The sequence below is a fragment of the Trametes versicolor genome (assembly GCF_000271585.1).
Source record: "Trametes versicolor FP-101664 SS1 unplaced genomic scaffold TRAVEscaffold_3, whole genome shotgun sequence".
In the NCBI taxonomy this organism is placed as follows: Eukaryota; Fungi; Basidiomycota; class Agaricomycetes; order Polyporales; family Polyporaceae; genus Trametes; species Trametes versicolor.
Window position 1 is genome coordinate 2,671,537 of NW_007360323.1, and position 13,212 is coordinate 2,684,748.

Below are 13,212 nucleotides of genomic sequence, written 5' to 3' on the forward strand. Positions count from 1 at the left end.
GCATTCCTGAGCAACCCTACGGTGTGGTCCAAGGAGTGCACTAGGTCCCGGGACACGAGCGTGCCGAGTGAAGTATGACGTTGTACCAGGACACGGACCAGCCCCGTGATGTTGAACGACCGCGCGGCGTCGAAGTTCGAGCACACGTCGGCCGGGTCGACGCGCCGTAAGTCAGCGGATAGGCGGTGGAGAGCGTCGTCTGCGCGAGCCAGGGCGCTCTCAGGTACCTCGGATGTGTCCACCAGTCGTGCCACATTTTCCACGAGTGATGTTGCGGCGGCAACACGCTCGCAGAGCTCTGTCCAGCTCGGGGTATCCAACGGTAGACGGAGGCGCTGGTCGGCAGCCGCTGCAGCTGATTCAATCATACATGGAGACAGGTCATCATCGGGACGTCATATCAATATAGAGACTGCCACTCACCATAGCCAATAACGGCGCTGTCGACGTTGATATCAAACTGTCCCGCCCAAGGCAGTATCTCCCCGAGACCATTGAGGGCGATATCGTTCATCCGCTTCCACGGCAACACACCGTCATCCGGGACCCATGCGATTGAAGAGAGCGCCGTCAGCACCCAGTCTGCGTGACGTTTGTCTAAACCCGGACGGGGAAAACATACGCTGAACCGCAAGTATCTCAGCAGGTCCTCGATCGTCTTCGCCCAGTGTGCGTCCCGAGATGACCCGTCCACCTTGAGCAAGCAAAGAAGGACATTGATCCACAGATCGTTGGCCGTCTGGTTTGTGAACAGCGCGACCTGGTAGGGCGAGTGGCGGCCGTAGTGTCTTTCGTTCGCGCCGTGCAGTCGCTCGAAGCATTCTATCACGATGGCCGGTGGCTTGCCGGAGAGGCATGTCGCGGCGTTCGACAGCGACTCGGGGTCCATGCTCGCGTCGTACGCCATGATGAGCATGTCCGTGTCCAGGATGTGGCCTGTACGGGTGACAAACATTTGCTCGCGTCCACGCCATGTTCGAAGCCCCCCTGACCGAGGCTGCCTCCTCCCGCTGCACGCCGTGAGGGCGCAACCGATCTTCTCGAGGATTCGCCCGGTGGTCCCTGCAGCCGCACGATGCCTACGCAGCACAATCTCTCTGAGGGGGTGAAAGGTGGAGTACCGCAGGACGTTGAAAGCGCGCGCGACACGCGCGTAAACAGCGTAGAGCGCGAGGGTCTGCGGGGAAAGGTAGCAGCAGCCAGCTTTGAACAGGGGAAGGAACATGGTGACGAGGACGAACGTCCCGAGGATGGCCACGAGAACTGACGAGACGGTCGCCACAGTAGGGTCGAGCGTCCACAGAAGGATGAGCATGCCGGCCAGGAACAGCGCAAGAGCAAGCTGGAGCAGAACGGGGATGACCATGACGATGTCGCGCACGCGCCATGCGATAAGGCCGTTGAGGCGGTACTGCCGGAGCTGGGCCGTCTTGCGCGAGTTCCCGGAGGAGATCCCGCCATTGTACTCGTTGATCCACTGCTTGACCATGATGCCCACTGACGCGGAGGACAGGCTGAGGATGAGACTGGAGAACCAGAGGGCGTTGAGCCAGACCGCTGCCCTAGGTACAGGTGGGGGTGCGGTGTCTGTTTGTTGGAACGCAGGTTGGGTGGAGTTGATGAAGGGAGGGTTTGTCGAGAAGCTGCCGAGTTGCGCTGATATCTGCTGCAACGCCAGGAGTGTCGGGTCCTGTGGGGTTGGCTGTAGGAGTACATACGACTGCACGTTGAATGCGGTCAAGATGGCGGAGAAGAGACCTGCCTGTTTATCTCTAGTCAGACCGTATTGAACCCTCTGCGAATCACACGGTATGACACGTACGTAGACGAGGTATGTGTCAATCTCGGCGTTCCAGCGCTTGATCATGTCGTCGCTGTAATCCTTTACGACGTCCGCGGCATCTGACCACGCTTTCTCCGTTTCTTCGGGTCTGTACAGGTCCTCGCGTCTGTTCAACAACTCCTGGTATTACCTTTAGTTCAATTCGGAAACCATGACGAGTCGGAATCGCTGCATGAGGAGCACACTCACCTGAATCGAGGGCGGCGTCCATGGGAGAGGTGGTAGTTCTGTGGGAGTAGCCTCCAAACCCCCGCCGGAGTCTGCGCTGGAGGGCAGGAATATTTTTTCCGTGTGCTCGTTCGTAACAGGCGACGCCAGCCCAGCCCCCCGAGTCGAAGCCTCGCTCGAAGTCTTTTCGCTTAGTAGTCCGGACATGTCAATACTACCAACAAGACCTGAAGTGAAATCAGCTTGTGTATTACGACAAGGAGTGGTTGGCAACAATGCACCTGAGGGAGGTTGTGAGGGTGGAGGTTGCAACCAAACCTCGGACTTGTTGAGAGTCGAGATGCACAGGCGTTGCCTGACGTTGTACTCCAGCTGTTCACACGACTGTCTTAGAGTTAACACTGCCACACCAACTTAATCCCGTCGCGGGTGTATCGCCGCGAATTTGTGACGTTTATTTCCATGTACAGCAGCAGCAGGCTCGCAACCGTACATAGTACTTACGACCAACACACACGAATGCCTAGAGGTTCACACCGAGGGTTGGCTCACAGCATAACGGCCTCCGATCTATTGACATGTACAAAGCAGGCAGAGAGCAGCACTGCGTGCGCAGTCGGAGACACGAGCGAGTCGATGTCAACATATAAGCTACGTATACCTACGGGGGGGACGAAGCGTTGCTACAGGAAGGGGGGCGAGAGCGGGTTGAAGGAGAGCGGGGTAGCTTCGTCGAGCGGATACAAGGGAGTGCGGAGTATGAGGGGATGGGGAGGCGGAGGGTGGGGTGCGCGCCCCGTCCAGCTGGACGGAGGTGCGGGAGGCTCGTGAAGGAAACCACGAAGTGCGAGGGAGCTGGAAACGACTGAAGAGGGGAACGTGATGTGTAGTGTTTTCTGGGTTTTCGTGTGTTTTTGTGCGTTTGTGTGGGTGGACAATGCAGCAGCAACAGAACAGACGTGACGTGAAAAGGCCAGAAACGGGGAGGAGTGAAGAGGATAAGACGGACGTAAGACGACGCATTAGTGTGCGGAACGTGAATGTACGGATAGATTCTGTACACGAGAGGACCGAAAAGCGTGGAAGCGGCGTATCGAACAGCGAAGCAAGCAGGACCGTCCACGTGCGGGGATGCTGATATACGGCGCCGTAGGTCGTTGATAGCACAGGGCTACCCGACGCAGGTTGGGCCGGGGCGCATAGCGACCACTGGCCCGAAGATGTGCCGATAGTAGTGAGAATAGATACGAGATGCGTTGATGACAATGATGAGCAGCCAGGAGAAAGTGGAGGGGGCGGTCCTCGTCGACGGGATGGATATGTCGTGGATGCAGGGGTGCCCAGATAGAGAAACAATGTGATGAGAGAGACATAAGACGACGAAGCGTGGCCGGGGCATGCGAGAACTGGCGCGCATTAGAGAGTGGCGTATGAGCGACCCTGCGCTTGCGCAGAACCGCTCGAGTGGGGGATGGTACGCCAGGGCCGACGACGAGGATTATTATAATGAATGATGCGTGTACCGAGGACGGGGAACCGGTGCAACTGTCTAATTCTCCGTTGCAATTCTCTAGGACGCGTGCTGTGTGACCTCACGCTTTGAGCGGAGGTCGGTTGGAAAGGCCGAAGGGACGATCGTACGAGGTCGGAAAGCCAATGCGGTCGTACGACGACCACTGGGATGAGACCGGAGGGGGCGGAAGGTAGCGAGCATCAGAGACCAGGTGATCGGTGTAAGCATGTTCGAACCGTGTCTGGGAATAGGAACGAACACGTCCGGGAACGTGCTCTCCGATGGCCTGGCCGTAGGACAAGGAATGCGACCGTGAGTGCCCATGGGGTGCCGGGAGCGCGTAGCCGTACTCGAACCCGCCGACGGGCGGGTGAAATACGGACGGAGGCGCGAAGACAGCCGGCCGGCTGATGGGCTCCTGCCTGACCGCATAGCTCCCAATGCTCCACGACGAACGGTGAGCATCCATCGATGGGTGGAACGGCAACGGCGGGGGAGGCGCCGCAATCGCTGGCTGCGGCAGCGGCTGGGGGGCTACATATTGACGAAGGCTGCGACTCCGGTCACGGATTATAGGCTCGTCGGCGTCCGGGCTCCACTTGGCGGGCGGAGGAAGTACGTGGTCATTGCGGGTATACATTTCGGCCGCGTACCGCGGCTTCGAGTTGTGGCGACGTCTCGGCAGGTACTCTTCCCGAAGTGGGCCGTCCTCGTCCAGGTCGATCTCCAAGACGTCCTCGAGGTACGCATCGTGACCGCCCGCCGGCTCCTTCCTGTGCTCATCAAGGCTGACGAACGCCGGGACGGGAGGGCACTGGCACTGTTGAGGGCGACAGCCACATTCAACCTCTTGGGTGTTGAGCAACATCTCGATCGCCTGGCGCACGATGACGTGCGGACTCGTGGAAGGGCGAGAAATGGGCTGCGGGAATACGGGAGATGACAAAGTCGCGTGGTATGAAAGCAGCTCCGACAGCCAGCTGGTCCACTGTTGCGGAGCAATGTTGAGGTCATAGCGGAAGATGTCGAGTGCGAGCGACTCCAGCCTGTTCAGGGAGCGAATAGGAACATTCGAGATGGTGTGCCTGAAGACACGGTCAGATAGAAGGGACGGGCAGAGGTTCTTTCACTACTTACCAAGTCTTGTTGGAGAACGTGTGGTCGTCCAGCCATTTGTTGGCCAGCATGCATCCGAGCAAGACCAGGCGGAAGGGGGCGTAGGCCTCGATCATGTCCCGGTCCGTGCCAAGATGAGCCTCGCCCAACAGCTCAGCCCGGAATCGAATCTCCTTCTCGTGCTCCGATGTGAGGCCGACGGGTCCGAAGAAGACCGGGAGGCGAACGATGTACCACATCGCTAGGAAGACAGCTGAGGGCTGCAGAAGCGTCGAAAGCAGCATGGAGTGGATAGAGCTCGCCAGATGGCTAGGAGGGCTCGTCGAGTAGTGCTTCGCAAAAGCCCTGTAGGCAAGTAGTTAGTACATGTACCTACGAAATGAAAAGGGTGGCGCTTACGACGGTTGAGCGTATTCCGTAGGGAGACGCATGCCAGTCGTGCAGACCTTCCATACATAGCTCGCTATCCACTCCGACAATGGAGCTGCTAATTTCTTGTACGCGGTGGTGGCCATTGGAGTGACAACCGTATCTGCGACGGAAGTCTGCTGGAGCGGCTGTTCGGCTTGGTAAGTCTGACACTGGTAGCACGCCGCATGGTAGCCGTCGTGGTTGTAGTACTGGTGGGCTTGAGCTTGCTCCACATTCCGACCAGGATCCAACGTGACGCGCTCTTGAGCAAAGGCGTTGTCGATGAACTCGGCGAATGGGGTCGCTGGGCCGATCGGGCTAGAGCCAGGCTCTGCGTCGTCGACAGCAGGAGAAAGCGGCGCATAGACATCGGGAGAGAGGTCCTCTTGGACTGGACTGAAGACGCCCCTCTCGTAATCGCCACCGACAGCCGAGAAAGAGCGGCGGAATTCCATGCCTCGGGCGGGATAGTCCATAGCCATGTCGGAAGAACTCTCAGCTGATTGCCGGTCGGACGCCATGCTGTCAACCGGGGAGTACTCAGCGGCGTACTGGTGGTCTTCTTCGTCCGTCCAACCTCGACATCCATTCATGTCGTCATCCACGTCTGCGGCATTGAGGTACATCTCTTCACGAGAACCCACGAGGGGGCGGGTGTCACGGACGGGCGGGATGCTCGCTTGCGCGGGCGCACCTTTAATGACCGCTGCGTTGTCCGCAACGGTCAACCCTTCGTTAAAACCCTGCACGTTGAAAAGTGGGCGGAAACCGAAATCGTCTTCCCCGATGCGCCGCTTGTTCCTCCTCCAATCAGGAAGGGAACTGATCCACTCCTCCCTCGACGCCAAGGACGGGGGCGGCCCCTGAGGCGGGAGAGGCAAGGAGTGGGTCAAGTGTTGAAAGACGGAAGATTCGCTATCGGACTGGGAGGGATGATTGATCTTGATTACCGGGTGGGCGACCTGCTTGAGGTAGACGGGGACGGGAACTGGCATCTGCAGTGGGAAGAGAAAGGGAGAACCTGTCGCAGGTAGCTGCTCGACCTTGGCGGGTGGGCAGAACCTGGGACCGGAGGCCGGGATGTGCGGCGTGGATTGAATGGGCTTGTGGGCCGGTCGTAAAGTAGGTCGTGAAGAGGGCGGAAAAGGGAGATGAAGTGGGTAGAGGTCGATGGGGGAGGATGGGAGACTCAGTGGCAAACGCACAGCGAAGGCGTGCCTTTTTGGATGCTCGAAGGAGAGAAGGGGGGTCAGACACTGACGGTGGCAACACCCTCCGGACCTGGTGAGTATCACTGGCGGGGACTAGAACGCCCTCTCCTGAGTCGATGCCGTCGTGGTCGTCAGTCGGGGAGTCGAGAGAAAACGGGCAACGAGGGACCGACGAGAGGAGGGTCGATCCAAGCAGGGGGCCAATGTCGTCGTGGCTTGGAGAGAGCCGTGCCGCTGAAAAAGCGCCTTGTCTTTCTCCCTCCCCGCCGCTTACGTAAGCGCTTGCTCTCCCCCGCGGCCTGCGCCGTTGCCTGCGCTCTTACATATTCCACCGTCCTCCTGCACCTGGCTATATGCGCTATCTGCGCGCCCACAACAGGCCCTGACTCACCCTCGCCTCCTCCCTGACCACCGGATCTCCTGCGCCCGCGGTCGTCGTGTCTCCCTCGTTCCCGCAGCCGCCTTCGCAGCCGCCACACTCGGTCCAAGGTTCACTCTAACGCCTGCAACGACGCGTTCAGCACCGCGGGAACTTCATACACCTCCGCTTTCTCAGCCGCGGTCAACATGGTATTGCCCCCCGTCCCGTCGTTCTTTTCCAGCACACAGGATGTTGACCCCAGCACCCCCCAGCAAGTTGGTCTCGACTCCATCACGCTCGGCCAGCTGAAGGCCATGGTCGGCTCCGCGCCGAAACCTAAGGTCTGGTCCGGTTCCCGGTTTCCTATGACTCCTCCACCGTCTGACTCCGTGAGGAAGTAGCAATCGTACTACGACTTCCAATATAATGATGAAGACACAGTCTTGAATGAGATTGAAGAGTTCTATTCGTATGTGGAGACTCCCCAGGTCGCCGAGAACCTAAAGGCATGGGAGGGCTCGTTTCCCGGAGGTGCGTGGATATCCTCACACCAGTGTGAAACTCTCTGACTCGTGATAGATTGGACCTCGAGCTCCTTCGCACAGCGCAAGGCCCATGTTGAAGTACTCCTGGAGAGCCTGGAGCATCGCGATGCGGAGATTCGTTTCACAAATGCCCGACGCCTATTTTACGTTCTGCAAGGTGCATACTGACAGTCCGTGCCATGCTGCAGCTAACTCACATGCGCTTTAGGTACCTTCGCGGAGACAACTTCGCAAGAAGATCAACTGCATTGGATATTCGAGAACTGCAAGGTTGTCCGGGCAGCCAACGGCGTGACTAGCATCATCGAGGCCATCAAGATAGCAAGCTCAAAGCATGATCTCTTATGGTACATCGTCCACTCGCACGTTCCTGGACACAATTGACGTCCCATCTCCGTCTATAGCACCCTATCAGATGCAGATGCCGCGCACTTCAGCATCTCCCCGCAGGAGAGATCGGACTTCTTGGAGGAAGTGACCACAGAGCTATCAGTGTATCTAGGCATGCTTTATCACATGGTCGAAGTCTTCAAGGGTCACGACGATTTTGCCGATGAGCTGAGTGAGCAATGCCGTCTGCCGCGCGTACACGACGCTAATATCCTTGTGCGCCAAATTAGTGAGTCTGGAACCACCGCTCCCGGTTTATCTGTTCAATGTGGTGGCCGGCCTGCGGGACAAGAGCGCTAAGGGATATCCTGTGAAGAAGGCACGGATCTTCTGACTCATGATACTATCGGATGAGTCTCATGGTCGATGTCATCAGCTCCTCCTGGTCCTCTGGAAGACTATCCTGACTTGCTGTGGCGGCGTTCGCGAGCTAGCATCTGTGAAGAAAGTGACACGGGAACTTGCGGGCCTCTCAGCGGTCCCTGAAGAAGGTACATTCCCACGTCATCCCACAACCACGCGTTCGTCGTCTCAACGCCTCGCTTGTGTGCCCATAGCTGTCCCAATAAAGTCATCCCCATTGGACTTGGAAGTATTCCGACAGGAAATCTCTGTCAAGTATCCAACGTTCAACCCGCCACCCGTCGCAGTGCCCGCAGCGACACCCGTGACAACCGCGAAGCTCGCGCAGGCATATTCGCCTATACCAGTACGCCACCATTATGACCACGATCCCGCCGAGTCACAACACCAAGAGCACTCCCACAATGCCATGCCACATCCATTCAATCCCAACCAAGGTGGCTCTTCCTTCCGCCCTATCCCCCAGCCAGCCACTCCAGCCCCTTCGCCACCGCCCTCCCCTAAGCCCAAGAAGCAGCAGTTTCAGACGGACCAGAGCCGTCCGTTCCTCTTCCCATTTTCGCGGACGAACATCGGCTACAATGACTCGCGTCTGGTCCCATTCGCTATCGATGAGGCAGACAGGCTCTACGCCAAGCACATGTATGCCAGTCTCTCGCTCTGGCAAATGTGGAAGACACGCGAAGAGTGTATGACCGCGGAGAGCGGTCTGGACTACCTTCCTGGAGCGGAGCGGCCATCTGAACCCAAAATACCTTTGATCGTAGGTCTCTTGGCGAATGTTCGGCTTTGGCGTGACGCTAACTACTCCGCTGCAGTCTCGGTCGTTGGATGACGAGGCTGGCGAGAAACTTCCAGATGTAGCCATTCTTGACGCCAAGATCGCAGAGGCTGAGCAGGCTATGAAGGATGGCGAGACCTCATCTGCCAGGCGCCTCGCGAAGGACCGGCGAGAGGACATGATGCGTCTGAAACGGGTGGAGCAAATCTACGTATGTCCTCCGGGCGCGTCAGCCGTACTGCCAACTGACTTCGCACCCCGCAGAGCGCCGTGCTACCCGTGCTCCCCGGATGGGTGCTTGTTTTACTTAAGTTACTCCTGGCAACGGTGTCCACAGGCAATGGGGCTGTCGCACCGCATGCAGCCGCGGGATTTCCGCCAGGCGTCGTTTCCCGTGAGTAACCAGCATCAGCCGTTGCCTGGATTGCTCAGAATAGCTAACGGGCCGCGCAGCACTCGACCAGTCCCCGCCCAAACCTGCCACATTGGACGAGATCGATGTGGCCCGGCATCGCGAGATTACATCGAAGGCAGTGTCCGCTATCCTCCTCCTGACCTTGAAGTGGTTCAAGATGTCCCGTGAGTGCACCCGACGGCCACAAACGTTGTCTTTGAGTTCTGACGGAGGCCTGCAGATGTGATGAAGTTCCACCACCTGGGACAGCTCCTGCTCGATACCAACTGCCTCCTGCTGATTTTGAAGATCTTCAGCCTGCACGAGGCGTCTGCCGCAGTGGTGGCGAAGGCGGACATCCCTGAGCGGAAGTAAGTTTGCACATGTTCGGGCCGCCAGGCAGGTATTCACCGACATCCCCCCAGCTTCTTCCGATATTGCCAGGTGCGCTTCGCGCGTCGCTCCAACATGGGCGGGCCGGACGAACCACCGGCGCAGCGCCCCTCACGGCAGACGATTGTGCGCAAGACGACGCTCCCGAACGGACAGAAGCACGAGGAGGAGGTCGACCTGCTCACCGACTTCTCGTGGCGCAACTTCTTCTCCACGATCAACTTCGCTAAGATCATGCAGAAGCTGTCCAAGCACCGGTCGCATCGCATCCGCATGCTGGTGCAATACAAGAGCTCGGTGAGAGCGTTTCCTCGCGTCCTGCCTGGCGTGCAGGTGGCTGACCGGAGCACGGTGGCGTATAGGCGGTGCTGAAGCGGATATTGAAAGTGCAGCACCCCATGCTGCAGCTGCATGTCCTCAAGCTCATCAAGAGCCAAGTGCCGTTTTGCGGTCGGAAGTGGCGCCAGTGTGAGCAGCGCGCATCTCAGCATGGCAGGGACGCCTTCGTCTGACGTCTGCAATAGCAAACATGCAGGTCATCACCGCGATCTATCTCAATTGCAGGCCCGACCTCCGGGATGAGTGGCTTGCTGGCATCGAAGTGGATGACGTCTATGACGCGCAGGTTTGTCGATGCGCCTTCCCGGTCGTACCGGACAGAGATGGGCTGATCGTGTTTTTAGGCTCAGGAACAAGCTCTTCGCCACCTGGTCAAGTTCTGTATGTACTCACATCAGTGTCAAGTCGCGGCTAAGGCGGCTGACAATTCAATTAGATAACAATAAGCGGTATGGTGTTCAGGCCACCGTGCAGCCCAACGCACACCGGCGTGCCGCGAGCATATCCCATCATCTGGAGGGCCTGCACGCCCCTGCAGAGCTGTCGGGTATGCTGCGTCCCGTACAGACTCCGAACACGGTCGACGCGGATGTGTTCCCGCCCCTCCGAGCCCAGACCACCGAGCCGTCGATCTTCCTCCCCTATGTGACGGAAGACATAGCGTTCGAGGAAGAGTACGAGGAGTACCTCCGGTGGTCCGACGAGCACTCGAGCACCAGCTCGCGTAGCTCGAACGCATGGCACCGCCTGCCCGAGCTCGTCCACGACATCGCGGACAGCATCAGCGACAGCGAAAGCATCGTCTCCATCGGCGAGCTTTCGGATGAGGCGCGGGCCGCGGGCGAGAAGGACCGCGACCTCCCCGACGAGAACGTGAACAACTGGGAGGTGAGCTGCTGTTGCCCGAACGACTTATGAGTAACGCATGCTAATGTGGGGGCGCAGCACATGAGCCCGAAAACTATGGCAGCACTGACGAAGTCGCCCTCTCATGGACGCCGGTCGAGCTCCGGCAGCGGAAGCCTTCGGCCTGTCCTTCCGTTCGAACTGGACGACGGCACGGCTGTGGACGATAACGACGAAGACGAGGAGCTCGGGCCGATGCCGAAGGAGCCGTCCGGACCCTTCCATGCAGGTGCCGGCGTAGACGAGGTTGAATATGCATATGGGTGAGTCAAAGTCTCCCTCAAGCGTGACATACGGTTAGGCTAACACGCAGCAGTGTATGATCGTCAGAGACTGCTGTGGATCTGGAAGTTCCCTTCTTGACCATCTGTTACTTCTGGAATTTGAGATATTGTACAATGTATATGAACGTGCATGAGTTGCTCTGTAGGAAATGGTGGCGTGCAGAACCTTCGTACGCCATGGGATTATCTGTTGGTAGCCATGTGCTTGATTTTCAAAGGTAGAACGCCCATGTGTCTTGTGAAAACATCTAACACCCACGATAGGTACTCGATAGTTAGTGTCGGGGTCGACTATGACCGGGAAGAGATCAGTGCCACTCACTTCCTTGAATCGGAACACACATTGATCGGGGAACAGGTCAAGAGAAACGACGCTGTCGTACCCGCTGTACACTGGCATCTCCACGAGGGTCCTTTTGTACGGAAGTGCGGTAGCGTTGCCACGGTTGACCGAATAGGAAACAGCCAGTGTCGCCCCAGCCGGACGAGACGAGTCGGTTTCGACCGGCGCCAAGTGGAATTCCTCGTGCGGGTCATACCGTGCGCCAGGATGTGCATCTACCAATAACATAGAGAAGCCCTCATAGCCCTTCTTTCTAACATGACCGACGAAACCGCACTGCGACCCAAGCGCACCGAGACAGAGGGTGCGTCCGGGGGCTGGAACGGTTACGGTATCACCACGCTTCGCCCAGTCATCGAAGGGAATTATGGCAGGAACGTGCTTGTTCGAAGACGATGAAGGGGCCACATGTGCAGAAGGAGCGGGCATAAAGGACGATATAGTTGAGACCGGGACGATCAGGATCTGAGAGTCCCCGCCGGACGGCGCAGTCCCACTCCGCCGCCTGATCGTTAGCACTGTCAATGCCGGGTCCACCTCGAAGAGAGGTCGACGTCCAAGAGGGTACGATGGTCGGTGCATATGAGCTTCGTAGTCGACACTAAGGTTAAACGACCAGAAAGGAGGCCACCGCGGAGACGGATAGAACATCAGCCGAAGGCACGCCTCTGCGTTGATGTCCGCCACGGAAGGCTGCAGATTGCCGGGCTCAAAATTGACGACGTTCGGGTCCATGCGGACGACGCAGATCGAGTCGTCCTGCACGATAATGAGCGAGTTTTGGTATCCCATCAGAAACGCTTGAATGGTAAGGGGCCGAGGGTTGTCGGGCAGGAGGTGGTATCCCTGGCAATAGTTATGGTAAGTCGGCTGTATGCTAAAGGTGATGTGGTCGCAACGAACCCAGATTAATTGTCCCGTCTTCCAGTTCCATACTTGTATAGTCGATTCGGTGATCTTTCTCTGCCATAGAAGTATGTCTCCACAGACTTCCAAGTAGGCGGAGAACCCGACGCGGGTCGGGTACAAGGATCCGGCAAACGCGACCGCGGAGTGTAGGATGGGTATTGGGGCCAGGGGGTGTGCAGCTCCGGTACGTGTTAACGAAAATAGGTGGCATTGACTTGTGTCACCAACATGAGTAGCCCTTCAAGATTTCGCAGGGGTGAATGCCTCTTAGCGTCGGGCAGCGCGAGAACGATTATGGTATATACTTGTACTCACTCGGTAGTCACCGCCAGCAGGTCCTGGGACGCATCGACGACGCATCCGCTGATTGAGAGCAGCGCTATCATGTTCGCCTTCAAGATAGCACTGTTGAGCACTATCTTTATGTCTTCTACACCCCTCAACGGTGAGCCCGGCTGCCACAGGATCAAGTCGCCATCCTGGAGGTACGGAATGATGCCGCCTGTCACAGGAAGCTTTCGCACTGTGGACGCATTGAACCTCCAAGGCGGCGGGGTTGCTGATGTGTCCTCCCAGGGTCTCGGAGTCAGCCTTCGCCGCAAGTATTCCTCCAGGTTCCGGAGGCGCTGAGCGAGGGGATGGTCCATGGAAGAACTTTGACCATCGACCATACCGGCCTGCGCGAGCTTGATCTTGTACTGCAGAGCAGGAGTATGAATGAGGTCTGCCATCGTGTGGCATACCTTACGGGTGCGCCTCATCATGTTTAGTACGAAGCTCAAAATCAACATGAAGCCTGATATGGGGCCTCACCTTCTCGCATCTGAGAAGACTTTGTAGATCGAGTTGGTATAGAATCTTGAAGCGTAGCTCCTGTGGAAGCGTGCAGAAGCGATCGATCTCGGCCGGGTTGTCAGTGGCCATGGTGAGGTTTTGGACGTG

The 13,212-nt window shown here is 57.8% G+C and overlaps 4 protein-coding genes across 4 annotated transcripts; 1 reads left to right on the top strand and 3 right to left on the bottom strand.

Annotated features, from left to right (window-relative positions):
- Nucleotides 1-1,252: 1,252 nt before the first annotated feature.
- TRAVEDRAFT_91546 (uncharacterized protein) lies at nt 1,253-1,909 on the bottom strand (the record flags this gene model as incomplete). Its single annotated transcript, XM_008037585.1, has 2 exons — nt 1,253-1,762; nt 1,823-1,909. Coding segments are annotated over 2 exons (597 nt in total), but the record flags the coding sequence as incomplete, so codon positions are not given.
- A 799-nt stretch (nt 1,910-2,708) lies between these two features.
- Nucleotides 2,709-6,471, bottom strand: TRAVEDRAFT_163772 (uncharacterized protein). Its single transcript, XM_008037586.1, has 3 exons — nt 5,040-6,471; nt 4,662-4,985; nt 2,709-4,609 (listed from the first exon to the last, which is right to left on the bottom strand). Exons 1-3 carry the CDS (start codon nt 6,044-6,046, stop codon nt 3,604-3,606), a joined length of 2,337 nt encoding a protein of 778 aa, XP_008035777.1. The 5' UTR covers nt 6,047-6,471; the 3' UTR covers nt 2,709-3,603.
- Nucleotides 6,472-6,829: 358 nt separating this feature from the next.
- Nucleotides 6,830-11,001, top strand: TRAVEDRAFT_35457 (N1221-domain-containing protein; the record flags this gene model as incomplete). Its single annotated transcript, XM_008036746.1, has 19 exons — nt 6,830-6,832; nt 6,896-6,964; nt 7,025-7,154; nt 7,203-7,325; nt 7,377-7,515; nt 7,573-7,730; nt 7,789-7,877; nt 7,935-8,049; nt 8,116-8,684; nt 8,740-8,913; nt 8,967-9,096; nt 9,156-9,281; nt 9,338-9,467; nt 9,522-9,786; nt 9,852-9,957; nt 10,014-10,114; nt 10,173-10,209; nt 10,265-10,716; nt 10,774-11,001. 19 exons carry the CDS (start codon nt 6,830-6,832, stop codon nt 10,999-11,001), a joined length of 3,144 nt encoding a protein of 1,047 aa, XP_008034937.1.
- Nucleotides 11,002-11,230: 229 nt separating this feature from the next.
- On the bottom strand, nt 11,231-13,194 carry TRAVEDRAFT_44883 (uncharacterized protein; the record flags this gene model as incomplete). The annotated part of the gene is made up of 5 exons (XM_008036889.1): nt 11,231-11,266; nt 11,341-12,207; nt 12,265-12,484; nt 12,586-12,968; nt 13,084-13,194. 5 exons carry the CDS (start codon nt 13,192-13,194, stop codon nt 11,231-11,233), a joined length of 1,617 nt encoding a protein of 538 aa, XP_008035080.1.
- Nucleotides 13,195-13,212: the final 18 nt, after the last annotated feature.

Coding starts and splice junctions, on each gene's coding strand:
- TRAVEDRAFT_163772 (XM_008037586.1), bottom strand. CDS start 6,046: ATGCCAGTTCCCGTCCCCGTCTACCTCAAGCAGGTCGCCCACCCGGTA. Junction 4,986..5,039: donor ACGGAATACGCTCAACCGTC/GTAAGCGCCACC, acceptor ACTTGCCTACAG/GGCTTTTGCGAAGCACTACT. Junction 4,610..4,661: donor ACGTTCTCCAACAAGACTTG/GTAAGTAGTGAA, acceptor CCGTGTCTTCAG/GCACACCATCTCGAATGTTC.